This window comes from Rousettus aegyptiacus, unplaced genomic scaffold (assembly GCF_014176215.1).
Source record: "Rousettus aegyptiacus isolate mRouAeg1 unplaced genomic scaffold, mRouAeg1.p scaffold_m13_p_7, whole genome shotgun sequence".
Classification (NCBI taxonomy): domain Eukaryota; kingdom Metazoa; phylum Chordata; class Mammalia; order Chiroptera; family Pteropodidae; genus Rousettus; species Rousettus aegyptiacus.
In genome coordinates this window covers 14,903,268-14,926,169 of record NW_023416310.1, presented here as the reverse complement: position 1 = coordinate 14,926,169, position 22,902 = coordinate 14,903,268, and the positions used below count along the sequence as shown (strand labels likewise).

The window sequence follows — 22,902 nt, the reverse complement described above, 5'->3', positions numbered from 1 at the left end:
CTCTGACTCCTCCATCAATCTTGAGCTAATTCTCAGAGAAGGAGTGAACAGTATCTTAGGACAAATGAAAGTAGCTACACTAATGGGTCCCTTGGTGCCACATGTTTCTTGCCTGTGCATTCTTGTGCCCATTCTTTCCTGCCCTCACTTTCCCCTTTGTCTCTGTCTGTCTCTGTGTCTGTTCATTCTGTCAAAGTCAATAACAATTGTAAGCATACACGACTTTACATTCACTCTGCCACTAGATCCAGAGGCAGATTCTGGACATAAAGCTGAAGGGTTGGAACTTCCCTGTCGGAAGTATTATAATTTGAGCTCTGGGGCCTTCCTGTTTTCTGTGAAAATAGGGCTGTCCTCTACTCTTCCCTAAGTTCCAAGAATTGTTGGTGCCAGTGAGAGAAATATCTCTTGACATTTGCAACCGCTTTGGTGGAAAGGCTTCAGAACCTAGAATCTGGCCGGAAAGCATATGCTGTACTTTCTGGAGGGTTACAGGACTTCTCAACTTTGGGTCTTTCCAGAGAAGGCATATGAATAACTCTCTTTTTCTGTATCTTGATCTCTCTGGTATGTTATAAGAAATTAGACCAATGATTCCAAAAAGGATCTGAATCCAAACAAAGGTAAAGAAGTCAATATGTTTTCTACTCAACCAAGCTCCAGCTCCAGGTGTCACAAGGTATAACAATCTATCAGCCAAGCTCTGAGCCAAGCTCTGGTTTGCCCTTCACTCTGAACCACAAAAGCATCTCCGTCTAAGCAGCAGTCTTAACCCACCATTTACCTAATTTAGAAGCAGGTTACCTTACCTCTTCCAGGCTACTGGTTCCAAAACACTCACTTCTCAGGCTGGACACGTCATCATTTCTTGGGATGCAAGTGCCACTGGGTATAGTAGCATGGGATGGAAATAAGCTAGGAGTTGAGAAGAAATATGAAGGGTGTTTAAATGCACCAACTCTGGATTGAATCCCAGTTCAGCCCTTAACTGACTTTGGGCCAATGACCTTCTAATCCTGAATCTCTTGTTATGTAAAATGGGACTAATAATGCTATCCCTTCAAAAGGCAGTTTTGAGGTTAAATGAGATAATGCATGTGCAACACTGCACAGTACACCTGGCAGACACATACTGAGTATTTACTGTTTAAATATGAGCCTTGGGATCCCATGTAAGTTATATGGGATTCCATGTGGTCCCATATAACCTATTTGGGTTCAATTTCGTCAACTGTAAAAGGCCTAGAATAGCAACAGCCCTGCTTTCCTTTAGGGTCGTGAGGATTAAAAAAATGCACTAATCACGCTACCGCACATCAAAAAGCGAGAAGCACTGCGGTTACTAGACTCGAGGTTTGCAGGCTTGCTTGTAGGCGCGGCTTGAGCTTGAGTTTGCATGGAGCGACGTGATTGGTCAAGGAGAGAATTCATCAAAGCTTGACAGGGTCCCGCCTTAAGTCTCACTGCGCCTGCGCACGCTCTGTTTGTTTCACCGCGAATCTACGTGGTGACCTTGCGACTTGTGTTTCGCTCTGGTCGCAGTTGCGTCAGCGGCGTCGCTGCGGCTGCGTGGCGGGGTTGTCCAGGTAACCACGGGAGTTGTCGCTGTCTGGTGGCATCTGAAAGACAGCAGTTCGTCATGCAGTTGAAGCACCTGAGGACCCTGCTGAGCCCTCAGGTGAGGAGTTGCGTGCCTCTTCCCTCTCCTGCTCGCCTTAATGCTCCAAGAAAAGTGGGAGGGCTGAAGATTAATAATGTTTAGCACCTACTGTGTGCAGAAGACTGACGTCTGTAGCGATAATTTGGACTGTTCTGTCGATAGTGTTCAGTAGGCGAGATGAGCCACTAACTGCTGTAGCTGTCATTGCGTTTCATTGAACATCAGTTGTGTGTACCAGGCCCCGTGCTGGGGCTCGTAGGGATCCAGAACTAGCTCAGTTATTGCCCCCACCTTCAGGAGGCTCGTACTAACGGGAGAGGCGCACGTGTAAACAACAACACAAATCTACACCGAAGTAAATAAGCGCTTTAGGTTCAAGTCCCAAAGAGCAAGTGCAGAAAACTGCACTGTTCGTTCTAACGGTTAAGATCTCATATCCAGAAGAGTCCGGGTACGGGGGGAGGAATCCTGAAACATGGGGAAGAAAAGCTGGGTTTAGGAGTAGGGAGACCAGAATTCAAGTCCTAGCGCCCCAACTATTTTAAATAAATGACCTGATACCGCTGACTTTAGCCGTTATCACTCAGCCTCCCTGAGCACTGACCCAACTTTTTCATTTAGAAAATGGGATTAATAATAATAGCAACTTTAGGAGATTTGGGAAGAGTGAAAGGAAGAAATAAATGAAAGAACATTGTAAACCGAAAAACAGCATAAAAATTCAAATGACAGAATAATACAAAGCTAATAAGAATAATATCTGCCATAACTTTAATATGTACACGGGCAGCATAAGTAAAGAAGTTAAAATTGCAGTTTATGGAGTCAGGTATACATGGATTTAAATCGTGGTCCTGCCACCTGCAAACGGTATGTAAACTTGAGCAAATTACTTAACCTTCTGGTGCCTCAGTTTCTCCATCTGCAAAAGATGTATAATAATAGCATCTACTTTAGAGTTATGAAGTAAGACGAGATAATACAAGCACTTATCAAAATGCCCAATCTATTTTAAGTGCTTGTTAAAGTTTAGCTATTATGGTTCTATTCCATACTTCATTTAATCCTCATGACAGTCCTGTGAGGTACGTATTGCAGAGAAAGGAGAATTGATTGATGATGGGAATCCGGAAGGCTTCACAGAGGATGTGGCATTAGGAGAATAGAAGGAAATTAGAACAAAAGAGTTATGTGCTCATTGCTCAGTAAACTGCCCTCTGAATCTGTAATTTAAAAATTCCTTTAATGGAATAATTGGAAATGAAATCCTCTTTCCAATTTTCAAAATAAGATGATGTCATAATGCAGGAAAGGGCCAAGTGTCCGGGAGCAGACAAAGTGATGAAGGATGCTCAGCAACAGTTGTTGAGGAGTCCTCAGCCCTTCTAACCTAATTTAATCAAGAATTAGAGGGTGGTAATGGTGGTGGCATGGCTATTTTCTGACTCTGGTTTGAAGATTTTGATGAAACAAAGCCTTTCTTTTCCTCTGACTTTGGAGACAAGTGGATTAGAAGTAAGAAGTAACAGTTAAACCTGCACTCTAGAGCCCAGGAAATTAATCAAACAATTAAAACAAACTAAATTTTTTATTTCAAGGAGGGAAATCCTTAGTGCAGAATCATAGGGGACCAGGGCTGGCGGTGGAGGGGAGAGATGTGCCAAGAATAATTCACTGGGAGATGATCACTTCTAACTCAGGCTTTTGTGAACTGGGTAGTGAACAGTTAAGGAAAAAAAGAAAAATAAGCTGGCATTGTTCATCCTAAATCTCAACTCTGACTATTTTACTCCCTATTCCAAAACTTTCAGTCTTTCCCTTTTATATCAAACAAGCCCAAACTCAGTCTAGCTTTGAAGATCCTCCTTGAGCTGGCCTCAGTCTGTTTTTCCTGCCTTACCTCTTCTATTCTGCTATTTACAAGATCATTTCGGCTAAATTAAATTACTATTTCTTGACCATGCTTGCCTTTATTCATACCATTCCTTCTACCTCAGATAATTTCCTCACTCAGCTGCATTTATTCTTCAAAACTTAATGTTGATCATATAAACATAAAATTATCTCGGGCTTCTCCAAACTATTATAGTGCCTTGGACATACCTCTCTTATGAAACCGTTCCTATTTTTGTACCATCTTATTAGATCCTGGGGCAGGAATCATGTTTTTCTCTTTGTCTCCTTCTCAGCCCCTGGCCAAGTGTCTTTCTCAGTGAGCCACTTAAAAAGTGTTAATGAATGAATGGCTAAAGACCAAAACTTAGATAAATTAAATTTATTTCAGTAGCAGACCTAGGATATGAGGGAACAAGGCCATTACAGGGACACATTGGTACAGTTGACTAAGAATGTCACCTCTTAGTACCTTTGCATTATGGGTTTCTAGAAGCACCTTGTTCTCACAGTCTAGGGTTTTATGGCCTTCGAGACCAGGATGGATCATGGATATCTCTTTGTTTTAAGGAAAAGTGACCAAATTTTCACTAGAAAATTTTCACTGGAAATGCTTTTGGCATTCCAGACCAGCACCTGGGTTTATTTTTTCCTTCCTTTGCCTCTGCAGGATGGAGCTGCAAAGGTGACCTGTATGGCTTGGTCCCAGAACAATGCCAAATTTGCTGTCTGCACAGTGGACAGAGTGGTGTTGCTATATGATGAACATGGGGAGCGGAGAGATAAATTCTCCACCAAACCAGCTGACATGAAGGTGAAGAGAGTTCTCATGTGTATCTTAGCCAGTTGATGGATCCTTTTGAACCTAGAAAACTTCCCTAACTCATTTCCTAGCCATAGGCATGGCCTGCCCCTACTTTTCTCAGTATAAATCCCTCAAGCCCATTATAGTCACACATACTTTTCTTCCCATTTCTCTTTCACATATACTCACTACTTTTTTTTTCTTTAACTCTTAGTATGGCAGGAAGAGCTATATGGTGAAGGGCATGGCTTTTTCTCCTGATTCCACTAAAATTGCCATAGGACAGACTGACAACATCATCTATGTCTACAAGATCGGAGAAGATTGGTGAGGATAGAAATTGGGAGATGGGGTGAAAAGATGCGGAAGGCAGGAAGAAATGCCTCACTGGGGAGAGGAATAGAGAGGACGAGGAGCCAAACTGGAGCATGGGAGGCAGAAGCCTTCCGGAGTCTATTGCTGCTCCCCTGCCTTTGCCCGCCCTCCGCGTTCTGCAATCCCATCCCTGGAGGAGTCAGGCTGAGGTCAACAGGGAGGCCCTGGGAGGTCCTGGGGAGCCCCAGCTGATGTAGCATCTTTGTGACTGCTCCCAAGCTACACAGGCTCCCTCCTTTCAGGGCACCTGTGGAGTGGCAGGAAACACTAGTGGGCCAGGAAAGTCCATGCTGCTTCTTCCTTTCCCCCAGCATTATTTGTCTCAGTTTATTTATAGAAGTCGTTTTTAATATGCTTTCTCTCCTTTTATTTGGCAGGGGTGACAAGAAAGTCATCTGTAACAAGTTCATCCAGACGGTAAAGTTCAGGGATATTGGGATGAACAAATGTGTATCAGTATACCTGCTTACGAATACAACCAGGAGTTGCATTTTTTAACATGCGTATCTGACTTTTCCTACTGCAAGGACGGTGCTACTTGGCTGCTGCTCATTCTCATTGGCTTTCTTCCTGAGAGCCCAGTCGTGTCCCCTCCTTTCCTTCCCTACAGGCAATTGGGGTAGTGGCACATGGCAGGGTATCTAGGCTGTTCAGATTCAGTTATAAATGTGCTAACATACATCAATGGGGTTATCCTTTCCATTATTTCTTTCTTACAGAGTGCTGTTATTTGCCTGCAGTGGCCAGCAGAGTATATCATTGTCTTTGGACTGGCGGAAGGGAAGGTGAGGGAGGGACCAGAAACACAGGAGAGGTTGTGGGTGGGGACGATGCTTCTGGAGAGAGGAATATGGTCAATCTTCTCCCTTAGTGGGGAATACAAAGGGGCTAGTTTTTTCTTTTTTCTTTTTCTTTCCTTAGGACCTGGGCGAAATTGAAAGTAGCCTAACCAGACTTGTGTCCATCCTCCCATTTTCAGGTTCGTTTAGCAAACACTAAAACTAATAAGTCATCTACCATCTACGGGACAGATTCTTACGTGGTGTCACTGACAACAAAGTGAGTAAGGAAGAGTGGTATGGCATCCCAAGAGCATGAAAATGGTAGGAAAACGCTATGGGGAAGTCTGGAATGGGAGTCCATAGTGTGCCAGGTGCGGGGGACCGGTAGTAGGAATCACAGGTTGGGCATTGTTTGACAGAGAAAGGGGACTTTCTTGGTGAGACAAACCCTCTAACCTCTTCCTATATTTCTCTCCTTTCCTCCTTTCCCCCTTTTTCAGTTGCTCTGGGAAAGGAATTCTTTCTGGTCATGCAGATGGCACCATCGTTAGGTATTTCTTTGACGATGAAGGGTCTGGAGAGTCACAAGTAAGAATTATGGGTGCTTTGGGATAAAGATATCCCAAGAGCCCTCATAGGGGAGGGTAGATGTTAAGGAATTTATTTTGAGATGCTGGAAGAGTTGGCTACAGGAGCGAGACCTCAGGGAGAGAGGGAGTTGGCTGTGGCCACAGAGAGGATTTGTGTTTAGGAGGCCAGAGCTTAAATTATGGGAAAGGGTGAATCAGGTGCAAGGGACTTGAGACAAAGGGAAATAGACTCCTGAAGTAATGAAAAGTGAAAATTCTCATTTTTGTGAAAAATATGTATATAAATTCATAGAAGAAAGAGTTTAAAAGGGGAAAAAATGGAGGATAAGAAGAGTGTTCATGTTTGGCATTGGTTTGAATCATTTATAGTAAGAATTACTTGTGTAATCATCAAATTTATCCCTCTGAAAAAAAAAAAAAAAGAAAAAAGGAGCCACCGCTTTCTGTAGGCCCACATGGTGTTGGTTAATGTGTAGAACGTCTCCCTTTCGGGGCCCTTATTAGGTGCACATTAAAGATCTGCAACACACAACTATTTTAAGGTTTCCTCTTGAGCACAAGGTCAGTAAGTTCATACATATGTCATATATATGTGTGTGCAAGTATACAGCAGAAAGACAGTGTGTGAAACTTTCAGGGTTAGGGTGTAGTGGGGTGGGAAAATGTTGGGAGAAAGATTTCTGCAGTGTAGCATGGTTAGAGTGATTATGTCAGGTGCTAGGAATGAGAAATTTCCGGGATGGAGTCTTCAGAGTCAGAGACATTGAAACCCTCTACTTCTGTCTTAGGGGAAGTTGGTTAACCATCCGTGCCCACCCTATGCCCTGGCTTGGGCAACCCACAGCATAGTGGCTGCAGGCTGTGATCGGAGGATTGTGGCCTATGGAAAGGAGGGCCATGTGCTACAAACTTTCGATTATAGCCGTGACCCTCAGGAGCGGGAGTTCACCACAGCTGCAACAAGTCCAGGGGGTCAGTCTGTTGTGCTGGGAAGTTATGACAGGTGGGTCCCCTTTCCAGTGCATCTCCTTCCTGCCTTCTTTCTGTGTACACTTTTTGCTTAGCCCAGTTATTCGCAACCAGAGTGGGAGACTGGACCATAATCAAGTGCATGCTGAAAGACATTCTCAGGTTTAAATTCATGCACTTTCCTCTTCCTGTTCCTGCCATTCATTGGCAGTTCCAAAATGCATATGCTCTTGTCGTGTCTCTATGCCTCTCCCTGGGATTCCACACTAGAATTTAGCTCTACTTTCTTTGTGTTCCCATTGCCCCTTTTCAGACCACTAGCTTAGTGTTTATCACATTATATTATGCTTTGGTGTTTAAATCTATCTGGCTAAATTGAAAAGCCCTTGAGAAGAGGGCCTACTCATCTTTTTATCTCCAGTGGCTAGGTTTGCATCTAGTACATAATAGATGCTCAAATGTTTGGCGAATGAATAAATGATGGAACAGTAGATAAACAGCTGGGGTCTGGTCCCATCACTTCCTCGGAGTACTTTTAGCCCCAGCTTTGTCAGTTCTTTCTGTCTCTTTCAGTCTTATTTGTGTCTCCCTGTTTTTTCCTTTCTTCTCTTAATTCCACCATTTCTCTTTTTCCATATTTGTCTACAGCTAACCCCTCATTTTTTTTTCACTAGGCATGTTCTCCATTTGTTTTCTCCACTTCCATCCCTCTTACTCCATTTTATTTTTGACTCGATTTTCTCAACTTCCTTTGGACTTTTTTGTCCTCTCCTATAGACTCTGAGGTGTCTTTGTTCTCTTTTATTTTTCCTTCTTTCTCTGCTTTAACAAGACAAATTTCCTTCAGTCGCCAGCCCACTTTCCCTCTTTTTCTCAGCCTCCATCTCTTCTAAAAGCCACATACTTTATTTCAGACTTCGGGTACTCAACTGGAGCCCTCGAAGAAGTATCTGGGAAGAGGCGAAGCCTAAGGAGATCGCCAACTTATACACTGTCACTGCCTTGGCCTGGAAGCGGGATGGCTCACGACTCTGTGCGGTATGTTGTAAATTAACCCCTTCCTGCATTGGTGACTTTCTCCAAACAAGGAAAAATCCTGCCTTATTCTAAAGCATTCTCTCCTGACACTAGAGAATCTCCTCTTCCCGTTTGACCCCAGCCTAAAAATCTGATGTTACAGACAGGAAAGAGATATTCATACTTGGTTGGAGGCCAGAAGGGGTAAAGAATTGTACAGGCAGGACTGATTTCTCTCTATGTCTCATCGCTATGTGATGCCCTTGAGTCCTGTGATTGCCACCTCTTTTCCTGCTGGCACTTCCAAAAACTACCAAAAACTACCCTTTTTCCGCCACCTCTCCTCTGGATTCTCAAACCTGAGTTTTAAGGCTGTTCCTAGATCCCGCCCCATGCCCGTGTACTGTGTGTATTTCCCTTTATGTCACTTTCCCTCGCAGGGCACACTCTGCGGTGGAGTGGAACAGTTTGACTGCTGCCTCCGAAGGAGCATTTACAAGAACAAGTTCGAGTTGACATATGTGGGACCTAGCCAGGTAAGCATCTAAAAGCCTGCTGCACCAAGGTCTTGTCGCGGCTCATTCATCCTTGGAGTACTTGTCTGCCTTCTGTCCATAGCCACCGTGTCCAGTTTAACCTCTGCCACTTTCCTACTATAGTTCTTCCAGCTTATTATAAGAAAAGGTTTAAACACCAGGCTTAAGATGTATAGAGATCGCCACTTATATCTTCCTGATTTAACTCTTCACTGCCCAGATGATGTCAGCTGGGGAAGTTGATAAGTAAGCTTATAAGGGTGAATTCTATTATAGTTTTAGGGCCTCTGAACTCACTGTGTATAATGTTGTAAACTAATTTCTTAGTTCCCAAGCCCACTTTTCTTTTTTCTCTGTCTCTACACTCCTTTTCTTCCATTTATTATTAATTGATTACTTCATTCTTTCATTTTCTCCAGACACTATGGGTCAGCACTGTTATAGGCATTGAGAATTCAAAGACAATACACTGTCCTTTAATGGAGAAGGTTATTCTAGCAGAGGAGACAAACATATCAAAAAACTCACATAATACACTGTGGTAAAAGTTATCATGAAAGTGTGTACAAATAGCTGTGGGAACATAGGGAGAGTGATTGGTTTTACCCAGTGGAACTTTTAGAATCATCTGTACTATAAGCATCAAAAGCGATAACATGTGAAAGCATTTCATAAATAGTAAAGCACTATGTGTCAGGTGTCCTTATTACCAACACTATCCTAGGCCAGGTGAGCAAAGTAGATATTAGCTTCATTTAGCACTGTGGAGGTGGGCAAAGGGCACAGGATGTTCATCACTCTCGTGGGTTGGGGGAAGCCCAGGAATCTCACACTTGTCCCCTTACCAAGGTGATTGTGAAGAACTTATCATCGGGGACCCGAGTGATACTCAAGTCACACTATGGCTATGAGGTGGAAGAAGTAAAAATCCTGGGAAAGGAACGTTATCTGGTGGCCCACACGTCAGACACACTGCTGCTGGGGGACCTGAACACTAATCGTCTTAGCGAGGTATGAACCAAAATGGAAGGATGGGGAAGGGGGTATCTTGAGTTGGTATTTTGGGGGAGCCAGAGTTTCTAGGGAGAAGATATTCCTGGGAAGCTCTTACATTCTGGTGTTGGGGACCTGGTTTCAGGGAATGAGACCCAGGAGGTTTAGACTCCTGGAACATGAATCGCCACTGTTGGACCATTTTTACACCATCCCTCAGAAACATAGGGACTAGGGCAAAATCTGACATAGCACCTCTTTTATGTAATGTCAAAGCCTCCCCAAACTCGATCTCTCTGCTTCTCACCCTGTCCTTTCAGCATTGTCTTGAATCGTTATCCACATTGTTTCCTGTCTTCTCCCCCTTTTACAGGTCGCTTGGCAAGGATCTGGTGGCAATGAGAAGTATTTCTTTGAAAATGAAAATGTGAGTAGAGCTTGAGTCACCATCACCATCTCATTAAGCCTCCTTCCAGTTCCTGTGTCAGAGGATAGCAAGTGTCAAGGGGTCAAGGAGACAGCAGATAAAGGGGGAGGGTGAAATCAGCAAAGGAACAAAATAGAGAGAAAGGTGGGAGTCACTTTGAACTGAGTACACCTCTCTCCACTGTTTTTCTCTTTCTTCATGCAGCCTTTCCACCATATAACAATTCCATTCATCCCCAGGTATGCATGATCTTCAATGCTGGCGAGCTAACCTTAGTGGAATATGGGAGTAATGATACCCTGGGTTCTGTACGTACTGAATTCATGAACCCCCACCTCATCAGGTAACCCCACAAGGTTCTCTAAAATTTAAAACCCGAAAGAATTCCTTTTTGACTTCTAACCCCTATGTCCTCATGTTAATCTGAAAACTTCATCCCAAATGGTACCTCAGAACCCTTGGTAAGCATCCCAACTGCCCTGGCCCATTTTGCCTTACCTTACCCTTCATGTTTCAGTGTTCGTATTAATGAGAGGCGTCAGCGAGGAATGGAAGAGAATAAGAAATTGGCTTATCTTGTTGATATTAAGACTATTGCTATAGGTGAGTAAGACTCTCTCATAATTTTAATAACAAAGTGGATGTTTATAGTGCAGTTCCATATCACAGGATTGGGTGTACTGGAGCATCCAGGAGTCCGAGAGGCATCAGGTAAATGTGTGACCCTACTCTATAGTGGATATGTCAGATATTCAAATCCATAAAGACGTTCTATATCTAGATGTCTAAATGCAGAAATACTGGTCCATATACAGGCCTGCCTATATAATTATTCATGTTCTCTAGGTATGTATCTTAGGGCTGGAAAATTGAGAATTGTAGAGAACAATAATTAGCAAATTTATGAATTCTCCTGTTTAGACTTCATAGATCATAGACTCTTAGAACTTGAAGAGGCCTTATTTTCTTTATGTTTTGTCATTAGTAACTAGTGATGACAAACTATTGTCATTTCACAGATGTTTCATTTATAAATCTTATTTTTTATCTATTAGTTGTTAATTTTTTATCATGAAATGTTTCAAGCATGGGAAAAAAGTATAGAGAATGGCATAGTATTCACTAAGATGTATAGAGAATTACATACCTTTATAATATAGTTGTAAAGAACAGGACTCTGGAGTCAGACCTCCCATGTCTCTACTTAGTACCTGTGTGATCTGCAGTAAGTTACTTAACCTTTCTGTGTCTCAGTTTCCTCATCTACAAAATGGGGGTAAAAATAGTATATACCTCAAATGAAAAGCACTTAGGTTAGTAATGCCTGGTGCATAAGTGCTTCATAAATGTTAGCTATTAGTATTAATATTATTATTATTACTTGTATACGCATACCCAATTCTGTCAAATCCTAACATTTTATTTTATTTACCTGGGGTCTTTTATCCTCTTATTGAAGACATTTAAGTCGTTGGTTTTTCACTGTTATAATATTTCAGTTCACTAAGGTTTATACCTAGAGAGGTATTGCTGAATCATAGAAAAGGTACATCTTCAGGTTCCTTAAATATTTCCAAATTGCTCTCCAAAGAGATTGTACCAATTTATGTTCCTACCAGCAGTTGGAGTTCCCCTCGTTCCACATTCTCTCTAGTACTTGAAATTTCCTGACTTCGTAATTTGGCTCAATCTAATTTATGTGAAATAATAATACCTCATTGTATTATTTTGTTGTTGTTCATTTGTTTACTGGCTGTTTGGATTTCTTTTTCTGTGAACTGCCAGTTTTTAAAAATCATGTTGTCTTTTTTTAATTTACTTTTAAGGAGTTCTGTGTGTGTTCATTTATAGCCTTTGATATTTTATCTTAATTGTGACTTGTCTTTTCTCTCCTTTTCAGCATCTTGTTATGTTAAGACATTTAAAATTTTTAGTGTCCATTTTATCACTTTTTAAGAAGTAGTTTGTGCTTTTCGAGGTCTTTTTTAAGAAATCCTTCCCTACTCCCTGGTATATTTTAACATTTGAAAATTTTGCTTTCACCTGGAATTTATTTTTGTGTATAATATGAGTAGGGATATAGTTTTATTTTTTCCACATGTTTTACCATTTATTGAAAGCCCTTTCTTCACATAGTTGTTTGTAATGTCATTTCTCATAAATCAAGTTTCCATATACATGTGGGTCTGTTTTTAAGGTATCTTTACATTTCATGAATTTTATATTTCACATTAGATTGCTGTGCTCAGAATGTTATCTATAGTGGAAATAATAATATAGTCCAATGGCCTAAGTTCTAGTGGCAATAATGAGCTACAAGACTGAAAGTCACCTCACTCTGTAGGTTTTATCTTCAGTGTATGTAAAATGACAGAGTTCTTCTCTTAACCTCTCTAGGTCACTGACCTCTTTGAGTATCTAATGAAAAGTATAGATCTTTTCCCAGAAAAACAAAGATACACACATAATTTAGTGCATATTTTCAGATGTTCACAGAAATAAGGTCCCCACAGCTCTAGCATTCTGTGATTCTACTTATAATTGGAACAGCAAACATGGCATTATCATTTTACTTTTTAATTAAAAGAAAATTCATTTTTAAGTTGGTCTTCTCAGTTGTAGACATTAGCTGGCATTCAGTCTTTAGCTCTAGCTTACCTAACAAAGGCAGGTACATTGCTCATTAATAATGTGTATCAATAAGAGTTGCTAATGGACTTTACTCAAGAGACTCCCTGAAAGCGTCCTCCCAGCCCTGCGTGGCCTAAGTGTCATTATTTCTTATGTTGTCTACAAGATTCAGACCCAACCACAATATCCATCCTCTGCCCTGACCAGCCTAACTTTGGTCAGAGGTTTCTCCAATTCTGTATGTGGGCCTTCGCCACTGTTGGCCCCTCAGTGCTCTTACATCACTGGCACTCAAGTGTGCAGGTAACTCCTTGGAGCAAATATGATCCTCAAGGTCATTTCATTCATCGGCTTTTTCTTCCTGGTGCACCTCCTTAATGTGCTCAGTACTGCCTTCCAGGGGTTTTGTGAATAGTAGAAGCCAGTTGTTCTGTAGTTCCAAACTACTATCAGACAACTCCAAGGGTCCCAGAGACTCTTTTTGATGGGTCTAGACCTTTGGAGTTAACTACAGAGTTAAACAAAACCTATATGATTTTAGAAGGTTTTATTGTATTGGTCATTTGCATCCCTTAGGACATAGTCTAGACTAATAAAACATTCATAAAGCCCAATGTATGATTATAAGGCCAGACTTCTGCAGGCTGCCTCATGTCCTGTGTATGATTATATGGAATGCCTCTTCTTAACCCTGTCTCCTTTACTCTCTAGTGGATTTGATTGGTGGCTACAACATTGGCACTGTCAGCCATGAGAGCCGGGTCGATTGGCTGGAACTTAATGAGACTGGGCACAAGCTTCTCTTCAGGGACCGCAAACTTCGTGTGAGGAGGGTTGTTACTAAGGTTTTAGCATTGGCTTGTCTGTAGAGGATGTGGTACTAGCTGCTACCAGGGATTGTGGGGGGCAGAATGGGACATACTTTCTTGTTGCTATGCCATTAGCATAGCAAAAGGCACAGAAGAATCAACATTCTTTGATCTGATCTGATATCAACGATCTGATATCACAAGCCATCCAATATTACCCATAAAGAGATGGTATCATGATGGCACCAAGGTCAGGAGGGAAATCTGGGAGTTGGTTTCTCTGTTTTCACCAGTCTGTGCTGTGCTGAAACGTCCTTACCCCTGTGTCCCTCTTCCTCGGGCCTAGCTGACCTTTCCCCACAACCACTGCTTCAGTGCTCTTTAGCTTCACTTGTTAGACAGCATCGCAGCTGGCTTGAGGACAGCGTTCTCCTAACCCTTATTGATTTTGATCTCAACATGGTATCACCAGAGAGTTCAGCCTCAGGGACAGAGAGACTACCTGGTGATTTTCCATTTTATTTTCATTGGATATGAAAGCCATGTCACATTTCCAGACCATTTAATTTGTCTGGTGGCCTTAATTTTGTAATCCAGTCTGATAACCCCAGCCCAGAGTTATTCACAGAATGAAAGTTTGACCTTCACCTAAGTCAAATTACTAGGATGTATATCTTTGCTCTTATTTGGCCAGAGTCAGAATATGCCATCCCTGCCTAAACTTCAAGGATTGCAGGTCAATAAGTTTTGAAATTCAGCATATACCCAACCGGTGGGTTCGCTCGCCACATTTTACCATTGGGGAAATGGTCAAGATCAGAAGACACCTTATAACCTCTTCTAATCATGCTGTCTACCTCTTCCATTTTCAGTTGCATCTATATGATATTGAAAGCTGCTCTAAGACAATGATCCTCAACTTCTGCTCCTACGTGCAGTGGGTCCCAGGAAGTGATGTGCTGGTAGCTCAGAACCGAAATAGCCTCTGTGTGTGGTACAACATTGAGGCACCTGAGAGAGTCACCATGTCCTCTATAAGGGTATGTCAACACCAGGCCACCTCAGACATAGTGTCAGGCTGATTAATTAGAGCACTGATGAGGCTCCAAAGGTTACTTGTTGCCCACCACCCATAATTCCTGCGATGGAGTCGATCAGCTTAGACTTCTTCCGCATAGTGAACCAGGCCCCAGACTCCTGACATTATATTATTAGATGCTTGGAGTTTGGGTCTCTCTGACAGTGGCCCTGAGAATTCATCACATCATAACTAGGAATTCCCTTAGGCTGGAAGATCCCAGCTCGGAGGGGCAGTTTTGTCATGTCCTCATGTGCTGATTCTCCCTTATAAGCCATTCAGAGTTGCAGTTCCTTTTTTCTCAGACTGCAGATCAGACCCTCTGTCCTATCCTATTATATCACGTACACTCAAGTAATCTTCCAAAATCTGGGAGGAACCCGTGAAAATAGAAGAGAGGCCCCTGCGCCAGGCTAGGATGACTGATGGGTGTGGCTAGAGCACTTGATACTCTCTTTTTGTTCTTTTTCTATATTCTTTTTTCTCCTTTCTTGCCTCATTTTAGACTGATTAAGGTTGGATATTTTGGTTCGTTTGTCCTTTTCTAAACACTCATTTTTCACTTTTTTTTTTTTTTTTTTTGCTTTGGCAGTTACACATCCTGTTTCTATAGTGGTTACCCTTGAAAATTTACCTTGTACCTAAATTAACAAAGACTAAGGTTGATCGGGATCACCCTCTCACCCACACCCATCCCCCCAACACCCCCAAACCCACAAACAATACAAGGACCTTACATGACTTCAATGTTGATGACTTCTCCTTTGCCATCGTTGTCCAGTATTTTAGTTCTCTTTCATTATCTCCAAAGTGAGACATTATTATTTTCTACAGACAGAATTTGTTTAGATTCACCATCATGGTGCCAGTTTCTCTGTTCACCCTTTATTTTTGCATTGCCAGTCTTCCCTCTGAAGTTATTTTTCTTCTTGAAAGAAAGTCTTTTGATAATAAATGCTCAGTTTTGATGATCTGAAAACCTTTTTATTCTGGAAAGATGCTTGGGCTCACTACCCAATTCTAGATTGGCAGTTAATTTTTCTTGGCCCATTGATTGACTTCCTTTGTGGTTCTGAGAATCTTAACAGTCCTTTCCATGTAGGTGATCTGTCTTTTCTCTCTGGTTGCTTTTAAAATCTTTTTCTTAGGTGTTTTGAAGTTTTACTGCAGTGTGTCTTAATATAAATTCTATTGTATTTATCCTGTTTGGTATGAATTATGCTTTCTGTACTTCTGAGTATACAGATTTTTATCAGTCTTGGAAATGTCTCAGCCATTATCTCTTCAAACATTGCTGTTTCTCTTGCATTCTCTAGTCTCTCCAGCAGAACTCCAATTAGGCATATGTTAGATTTCTTGTCCTGTCTTTTATTCCTTTTTTAACCTCTTTCATATTTCCTTTCTCCTCTCTCCATGCAACCTTCTGGATAATTTCTTTAGGTACACATTTCAGTTCATTGATTCACTTTCATCATTGTCTAATCTGCTATTTAAACCATCCATTGAGTTTTTCACTTTAAAAATTTAATTTTTTATATGGTTATATATTTTTTCCTCCAATATGCCTGATCATTTTTGATAGTTTCTTGTTCCTTGCTTAATTTTTTTGTTTTGTCTTTTAGGTCTTCAAACATTCCACTTATAATTATTTTATATTCCATGACTTGTTTAAGAACTGATATTTTTAATATCTGAAATCCTTGGAGGTCCAAATTGTTGTTTGTAATTATTGTTTACTCTTTATAGTGGTCTGTTAACTTGTATTTTAGTATATTTTTTTATTACAAGCTCATATCACATTGAATTTTTTGGAATCCCAAAGACCTAAAATGGACATTTTCCTCCAGACATGATTTGTGTTTGCTTCTGCAGGAATCAGGCATATTAATTTTGTTCCCTTTACTGAAGAGAGGATCCCAGGTCTAATGAGGGAGTCTCACATTTGACCTCCCCGTCCTGCTGGAGGACCCAAGGTTTATTATTCTCCCAATACTGTGTTTGCCTTCAGAGCAACTGTGCCCTTCCCACTTGCTCACCTCTCATATTTTCCTGCTCAGGTTTTAGCTTCCTGACCTGTTTCCTTTTCTCTTCCCTTCCTTTGCTTTCCTTTCATCTATTTTGCTTTCATTTCTTCTTCCTTCCTTCCTTCCTTTCAGGGGGAAGGGTGGCAGAGGGGGTAGGAAGCATTCATTGTGATTTCTCCATTTGAACTCAGCAGTGCATTAAAAAGTATGCCAGGTACAAGCTGTATTTTAAGGGGAGGATCCTTAAGAATACCTAGTTATAGTATTACTGGAAGCAGGCGTAGATGCCACCCTTCGTCACCTTACCTCCATGCATTAGCGCCTTCATAGCTGTGAGTGTGCTTTAACCCAAGAACAGTACCATCGATAAGGAAGTTTTATCTTCTTGAGAGAAGTTAAATGTTAAGAAAACGAGGGCCACTATAATGCCCTCTGTGCGACCACTAGCATTGGGTGAGAGTGGGTCTGTTCTGCAGTGGAAACAACTAACCTGAAATTCGGGGCGGGGTGAATTTTTACAGGGTGATGTCATAGGTCTGGAGCGGGGCGGGGGAAAGACCGAGGTGATGGTGACCGAAGGTGTGACTACAGTTGCCTACACACTGGACGAGGGCCTTATCGAGTTTGGAACAGCCATTGATGACGGCAACTACACCCGGTGAGGGGATGGGCTGGTAACCAGCAAGGTGATGGGAAAGCCTGGTTCTGAGAGAGGAAAACCTGGGGTGGGTTGTAAAATTGGCCGTATCTAAACAGGACCGAGTGATCGAAAGAGATTAGACAAAAAGGACAAAAAATCGCCTGGTCTTCCCGGCCACGCCCCATCACCAGTATTCCTTGTTTGTCCTCCTGACCCTGGACTCATCCTTTGTGCTTCGGTTCCTTCCTTCCCCAGGGCAACAGCCTTTTTGGAGACTCTGGAAATGACCCCAGAAACAGAGGCAATGTGGAAAACCTTGAGTAAACTGGCACTAGAGGCAAGGCAGCTACACATTGCCGAGAGGTGAGGAGGGCTGTAGGGCCGAGGTGCCCAGTGGCTACAAGGGCCGACCACGTGGGTGTTTTATGTGTGGGCTGCTCTTATCTATTATTAAGGCACTGCTTCCCTTCCCATGCCTACAAATGTAATAGAACCCTTCCACAGGAAATCCTAGATTATGTCTTTTACTGTTTTCGCTGTCCCTTCGAGTAACTAGGTGTGCCCCTTCAAAGTCTGTAACACCCATACCCCCACAGTCCATGCATCGATGTATATATTCTGAGTATGGTATACGAGTGCAGTTAATAGGGACAAACTTGGGAGTCCAGATTCTTTGAGTTCAAATCTTGGTTCCATTTACCCGCTTATGTAACCTTGGAGAGATTATATAATCTTCCGAAGCCTTGGTTTCTCGATTTTCTCAATGTAAAATAGGGATATTAGAATTTGCCTGAGAGGACAGTAGAGAAGAATGGTAGTGGTAGTGAAGAACAAGTAAGAGAGCACAGATGGTAAGCGCTCCGTAAACGTCGACTACTGTTGCTTTGGGCAGGAGTCATCCTTAATCCTTTTTTCCCCCATACCCGCCACAGCTAGACTATCAGCAAGTCCTAGAGACTCTGACCCATGGTCTTCAAAATATACGCTGAATCTCTAATTTGTTCAACTCTATTGTCTCCACCCTAGAACCGGCCACCACCATCTCCTACCTGCAGGGTTACAAAAGCCTCTTAAGTAACCTCACTAAGACTATTCGTATACCCCTATGATCCATTCGTCCCATAGCAGCTAAGAAACAAAAACAAAAAAAACAAAAAACCCCATAAATTTGATTATGTCATTTACTTGCTCAGCACCTACCAGTAATTTACTATCGTACTTAGAAAAGCGAAACTTTTTGCCATGTCCCAAGGCCCTACGATAGTTGGCCTCTTCTTCCTTGTCATACCAGGTCCCAACCTGCCCACTGGTCTCCAGCTGCACTGGCATCCTTTTGGCCCTTCGAGCATGCCAAGCTCACTGCTACCATAGAGCTTTTATGCTAGCTGTCCTCTCGGCCTGGAATAATTTTTCCTCCTCTTACCATTACTGCCTCTTTCATGATTTCAGGTCTCAGCTCAAATGTCAGCTCCATAGGCCTTTTCTGACTACCAACTTAAATAGTCCCCTCAGTTACTGTCCATCATATCATACATTTTTTTTTCATTTTCTCAAATTATCTTTGTTTACTCATCTACTAATTATTCATTTCCGCTAGAAAGTAAGTTCCCTGAGAGCAAGGCCCTCATCTGTCTTAACCCCTTTGTATCTCTAGTTCTGGTAAGAACGGTGCTAAGCCGTTGAATTAATGATGATCCTATGATAACATTACTGTTATTACTTTCGTACTCCAGGTGCTTTTCTGCTTTGGGCCATGTAGCCAAAGCTCGGTTCCTGCATGAGACCAATGAGATTGCAGATCAAGTGTCTCGGGAATACGCAAGTATCATCCTCCTGATTTACTCAGTTTCTCCAGCTGAGATTTCTCTTAGTCCTCAGCTCCACGGTTCCTAGCTTTCCAGCCATAGCTAATTTCTTCTACCCTGCCCACCCCACCTGCACCTTAAGTTGGACCATTTTGGAATTGCTTGTCAAACCTCCAGCCTCTAAGCCCCGCAAAGTTTTTCAGCTTCCCAAATCTTTTAGCTTCCATGACTCTCTTGCCTTCCTGTCTCAGCCCGCACAGACAGAATAACAGGATAACCAGGACCTCCCTTTTCCCTGCAGGGTGGAGAAGGAACTGACTTTTATCAGGTCCGAGCCCGTCTAGCTATGCTGGAGAAGAACTACAAATTGGCCGAAATGATCTTCTTGGAACAGGTAATAGGAGAAGAGAGACCTGACAGAAGAAGAGACCAGAGGGGGAAAAAAAAATGAGGCAAACTCAGGGGAGGAAAGAGCACCGGTTGGCCGGGCTTCCGAAGATTTGGGGAGAACTTTCAGAAATGTTTATACCATTAATTTTGCTCCTCATTTTCCTCCTCTGCATTACTCCTTAGAATTACTGTTTCTTTCGTAAAAAGTCTGTCTCCCTTCATACTCCGGAGCCTGTCTTTGTAATTCTTGTGCGTGGAGGTAGATCCAGGTTTTGTGGGGTCCAAAGCTTGTACAATGTGAGGAGCCCTTTTTAAGTAAAACTGCCTTGGTTCCTTCAGCATAAGGTGCCCTGAAGCTTAAGTTTCTTTTAGTTCACAATAAATCCACCTCTGCTTGTGTACAAGTAAAGGCCATGTGGGCTGCCATCCTAGCCAGGATGAGGAGAGCTTCCTGATTTCTTATCCTCATATCTTCCTGATGTTCCTCTTTCCTCTGCGCGGGTTCCTCTAGAATGCTGTCGAGGAGGCCATGGACATGTACCAGGAGCTACACCGTTGGGACGAGTGTATCGCCGTGGCTGAGGCTAAGGTACTGGTTCTGTCTTCTCCACAGTGGTTCGGAACTCGGTTCCACCAATATCAGAAACCTGCTCTTGCCATGGAGGCTGTAGGAACTGCAGCGGGGTTGGGGCTCAGAGCTGATCTGGTGAGGACTTAGAACATTGCTGTCCAGGAGGATTTCCGTGGTTATGGTGGGACCGGAGAAGCATGGGAAGCAGCAGAGCGAGAAGGAGGGATGTGATTCCTAGTTCTCTTCTGTTGTGTGTCCAGGGGCACCCTGCCCTGGAGAAGCTGCGTCGAGGTTACTACCAGTGGCTGATGGACACGCAGCAAGAGGAGCGAGCAGGTGAACTACAGGAGAGCCAAGGGGATGGGCTGGCAGCCATCAGCCTCTACCTGAAAGCAGGGCTCCCTGCCAGAGCTGCTCGGCTGGTGCTGACCCGAGAGGAACTGCTAGCCAACACCGAGCTGGTAGAACACATCACCGCAGCCCTTATTAAGGGGGAACTGTACGAAAGGGTATGGCTGGCTTCCTGTTCCTGTCCCTTGTCTCCAGGGCTCAGTGTCACTGTCCTAGCCAGAGGAGTCTTAGTGTTCATAGCCCACCCTGACTGGCTATTCTCTTCCTTTTAGCATTGACACTTGATTCCCTATATAGTAGGGGTATTGTTATGATATAGTATGTGTTAACAGGCAGGTGATCTCTTTGAGAAGATTCGAAATCCACAGCGGGCCCTGGAGTGCTACTGTAAAGGCAACGCCTTCATGAAAGGTACTAGCCGTCCACAACCCATCCTTCAGTGTTGTAGACTCTTAACCAAACAGTTTCCCAGCACCTGTTTCGGTGCATCTGTTCAGGATGACTGGCTTCAGTTCTCCACAGCTCAACTTCTCACCTGTTTTCCACACCTCACTTCCCTGTCTTACTTTTCCTGAGTCCTCTCCTTGGAAGTCTGAGCTGAGTTGCCTCTCCATGTCCGGCAGCGGTGGAGCTGGCTCGGTTGGCGTTCCCAGTGGAGGTGGTGAGACTGGAGGAGGCGTGGGGCGACCACTTGGTGCAGCAGAAGCAGCTCGATGCAGCCATTAATCACTATATTGAAGCCAGGTATGGTGGTCTGGGGACGTAAAGGAGATTGGCATGAGGCGAGAGGTGCTGGGCAAGTAATGGCACTAAGGCCTAAAGGGAGAGAGAGCTCAAAACATAAGGTGGAGTATGTGCGAGGTGCCTCTTTACGCCCATCTGTCTTCCCCTTTCCTCAGACCTATTTATGTCTTTCCCAACTATGCCAGGTGCTCCATTAAGGCAATTGAGGCTGCCTTGGGTGCCCGCCAGTGGAAGAAGGCAATTTATATATTAGATCTACAGGACCGGAACACTGCGTCCAAATACTATCCTCGGGTGGCCCAACACTATGCATCTCTGCAGGAGTATGAGGTGAGGAAGAGCCCCTTTCTGCAGCCTGAGGCCATGCAGTCCAGGATAACGGGGGAGAACCCAGAGCAGGAAATGGAAGCCACCTCACCAAATCCTTTCTGGGGCCCAGCAGCATCACCATCCTGAATGGGAAGAAAGCAGTTCACTGCCTTATTTCATTCCAACATGACACAAACCCCTCTACCAAAGATACAGAGCAAGTCTCTAACTCTCCTGTGCCAATGTGAGTGATTCTTCATGAATAATTCCAACTGAGTTATGATATAGAATTGCCTTGCATTGCAGAAATTCGAAGCCTTTTATTTTATTTTATTTTATTTTATTTTTTAATTACAGTTGATATTCAGGATTATTCTATATTAGTTTCAGGTATACAGCATAGTAATTAGATGTTTACATCCTTTACGAAGTGATCCCCCCAATTAGCACCCACCTGGCACTATGCATAGTTTTTACAATGCTGTACTTTATATCCCCATGACTGTTTTGTAACTAGCAATCGTACTTCTTAATCCCTTCACCTTTTTCTGCCAGCCCCATAACCCCACTCCCACCGGGCAATCATCAGTTTGTTCTCTGTATCTATGAGTCTGTTTCTGTTTTGTTTGTTCATTTATTTTGTTCTTTAGATTTCGCATATAAGTGAAATCATATAGTATTTGTCTTTCTCTGTCTGACTTATTTCACTTAGCAAAACACACTCCAAGTTCATCCAGGTTGTCACAAATGGTAAGATTTCATTCTTTTTCATGGCCGAGTACCAGTCCATTGTCTATACGTACTCCACCTTCTTTACCCAGTTGTCTATTGATGGACACTTAGGTGGCATTTATATCTTGGCTATTATAAATAACACTGGAGTGAACATACAGGTGCACATATTTTTTCGAATTAGTGTTCTGGATTTCTTCAAATAAATGCCCAGAAGTGGAATTGCTGGGTCATAAGGCAGTTCTATTTTTAATTTTTTGAGGTACCTCCAGACTGTTTCCCATGGTGGCTGTACCAATTTGCAATCCCACCAATAGTGGGTTCCCTTTTCTCCACATCCTAAGGCGAGGCCCTTTTGAATTCCTGTTGTATTGTCTTCATGCTGTTTTTTGGCTGGTCTTTTTTTTCAAAACGGTGGAAAGTCCGAGACACCCATAGTCATCTTTTCTCCTCTGTTACTGTACAGTTGTGATATCCCAGGCTCCGCTCCCTCCCGGCTACGGTGGTTCTTTCCTCCTGCAGGCTGCCTTAACTCTGTCGTTCTAACATTTTGCATCTGCCTCTCTCATCCACAGATTGCGGAGGAGCTCTACATTAAGGGAGACCGGACAAAAGATGCGATAGACATGTACACCCAGGCCGGCCGCTGGGAGCAGGCCCACAAGGTAGACAAGGGCATGGAGTTCGCGATAAGAGAATTCTGCCTTCGTGGCCGCGGTGCCACTTTCCTTAGTCTCCCATCTCCCACCTCCATGTGTTCCCAGAAAGCTG

At 43.0% G+C, this 22,902-nt stretch overlaps 1 protein-coding gene across 1 annotated transcript in view; it reads left to right on the top strand.

The window, feature by feature from the left end:
- Window positions 1-346: 346 nt before the first annotated feature.
- Window positions 347-22,902, top strand: part of IFT172 (intraflagellar transport 172) — a 32,568-nt gene continuing 10,012 nt past the window's right edge. Inside the window, exons 1-26 of the mRNA XM_016145370.2 lie at window positions 347-1,678; window positions 4,224-4,367; window positions 4,573-4,685; window positions 5,111-5,150; window positions 5,453-5,518; window positions 5,713-5,792; window positions 6,016-6,103; window positions 6,894-7,108; window positions 7,989-8,112; window positions 8,532-8,627; window positions 9,477-9,638; window positions 9,994-10,047; window positions 10,287-10,390; window positions 10,565-10,650; window positions 13,390-13,502; window positions 14,360-14,527; window positions 17,111-17,247; window positions 17,485-17,592; window positions 18,963-19,047; window positions 19,336-19,428; window positions 19,936-20,013; window positions 20,256-20,504; window positions 20,679-20,757; window positions 20,970-21,090; window positions 21,276-21,420; window positions 22,707-22,796. Coding sequence (XP_016000856.2) covers window positions 1,640-1,678; window positions 4,224-4,367; window positions 4,573-4,685; window positions 5,111-5,150; window positions 5,453-5,518; window positions 5,713-5,792; window positions 6,016-6,103; window positions 6,894-7,108; window positions 7,989-8,112; window positions 8,532-8,627; window positions 9,477-9,638; window positions 9,994-10,047; window positions 10,287-10,390; window positions 10,565-10,650; window positions 13,390-13,502; window positions 14,360-14,527; window positions 17,111-17,247; window positions 17,485-17,592; window positions 18,963-19,047; window positions 19,336-19,428; window positions 19,936-20,013; window positions 20,256-20,504; window positions 20,679-20,757; window positions 20,970-21,090; window positions 21,276-21,420; window positions 22,707-22,796 — 2,877 coding nt within the window. The 5' untranslated portion in view covers window positions 347-1,639. The remainder of the gene's footprint in view (window positions 1,679-4,223; window positions 4,368-4,572; window positions 4,686-5,110; window positions 5,151-5,452; window positions 5,519-5,712; window positions 5,793-6,015; window positions 6,104-6,893; window positions 7,109-7,988; window positions 8,113-8,531; window positions 8,628-9,476; window positions 9,639-9,993; window positions 10,048-10,286; window positions 10,391-10,564; window positions 10,651-13,389; window positions 13,503-14,359; window positions 14,528-17,110; window positions 17,248-17,484; window positions 17,593-18,962; window positions 19,048-19,335; window positions 19,429-19,935; window positions 20,014-20,255; window positions 20,505-20,678; window positions 20,758-20,969; window positions 21,091-21,275; window positions 21,421-22,706; window positions 22,797-22,902) is intronic.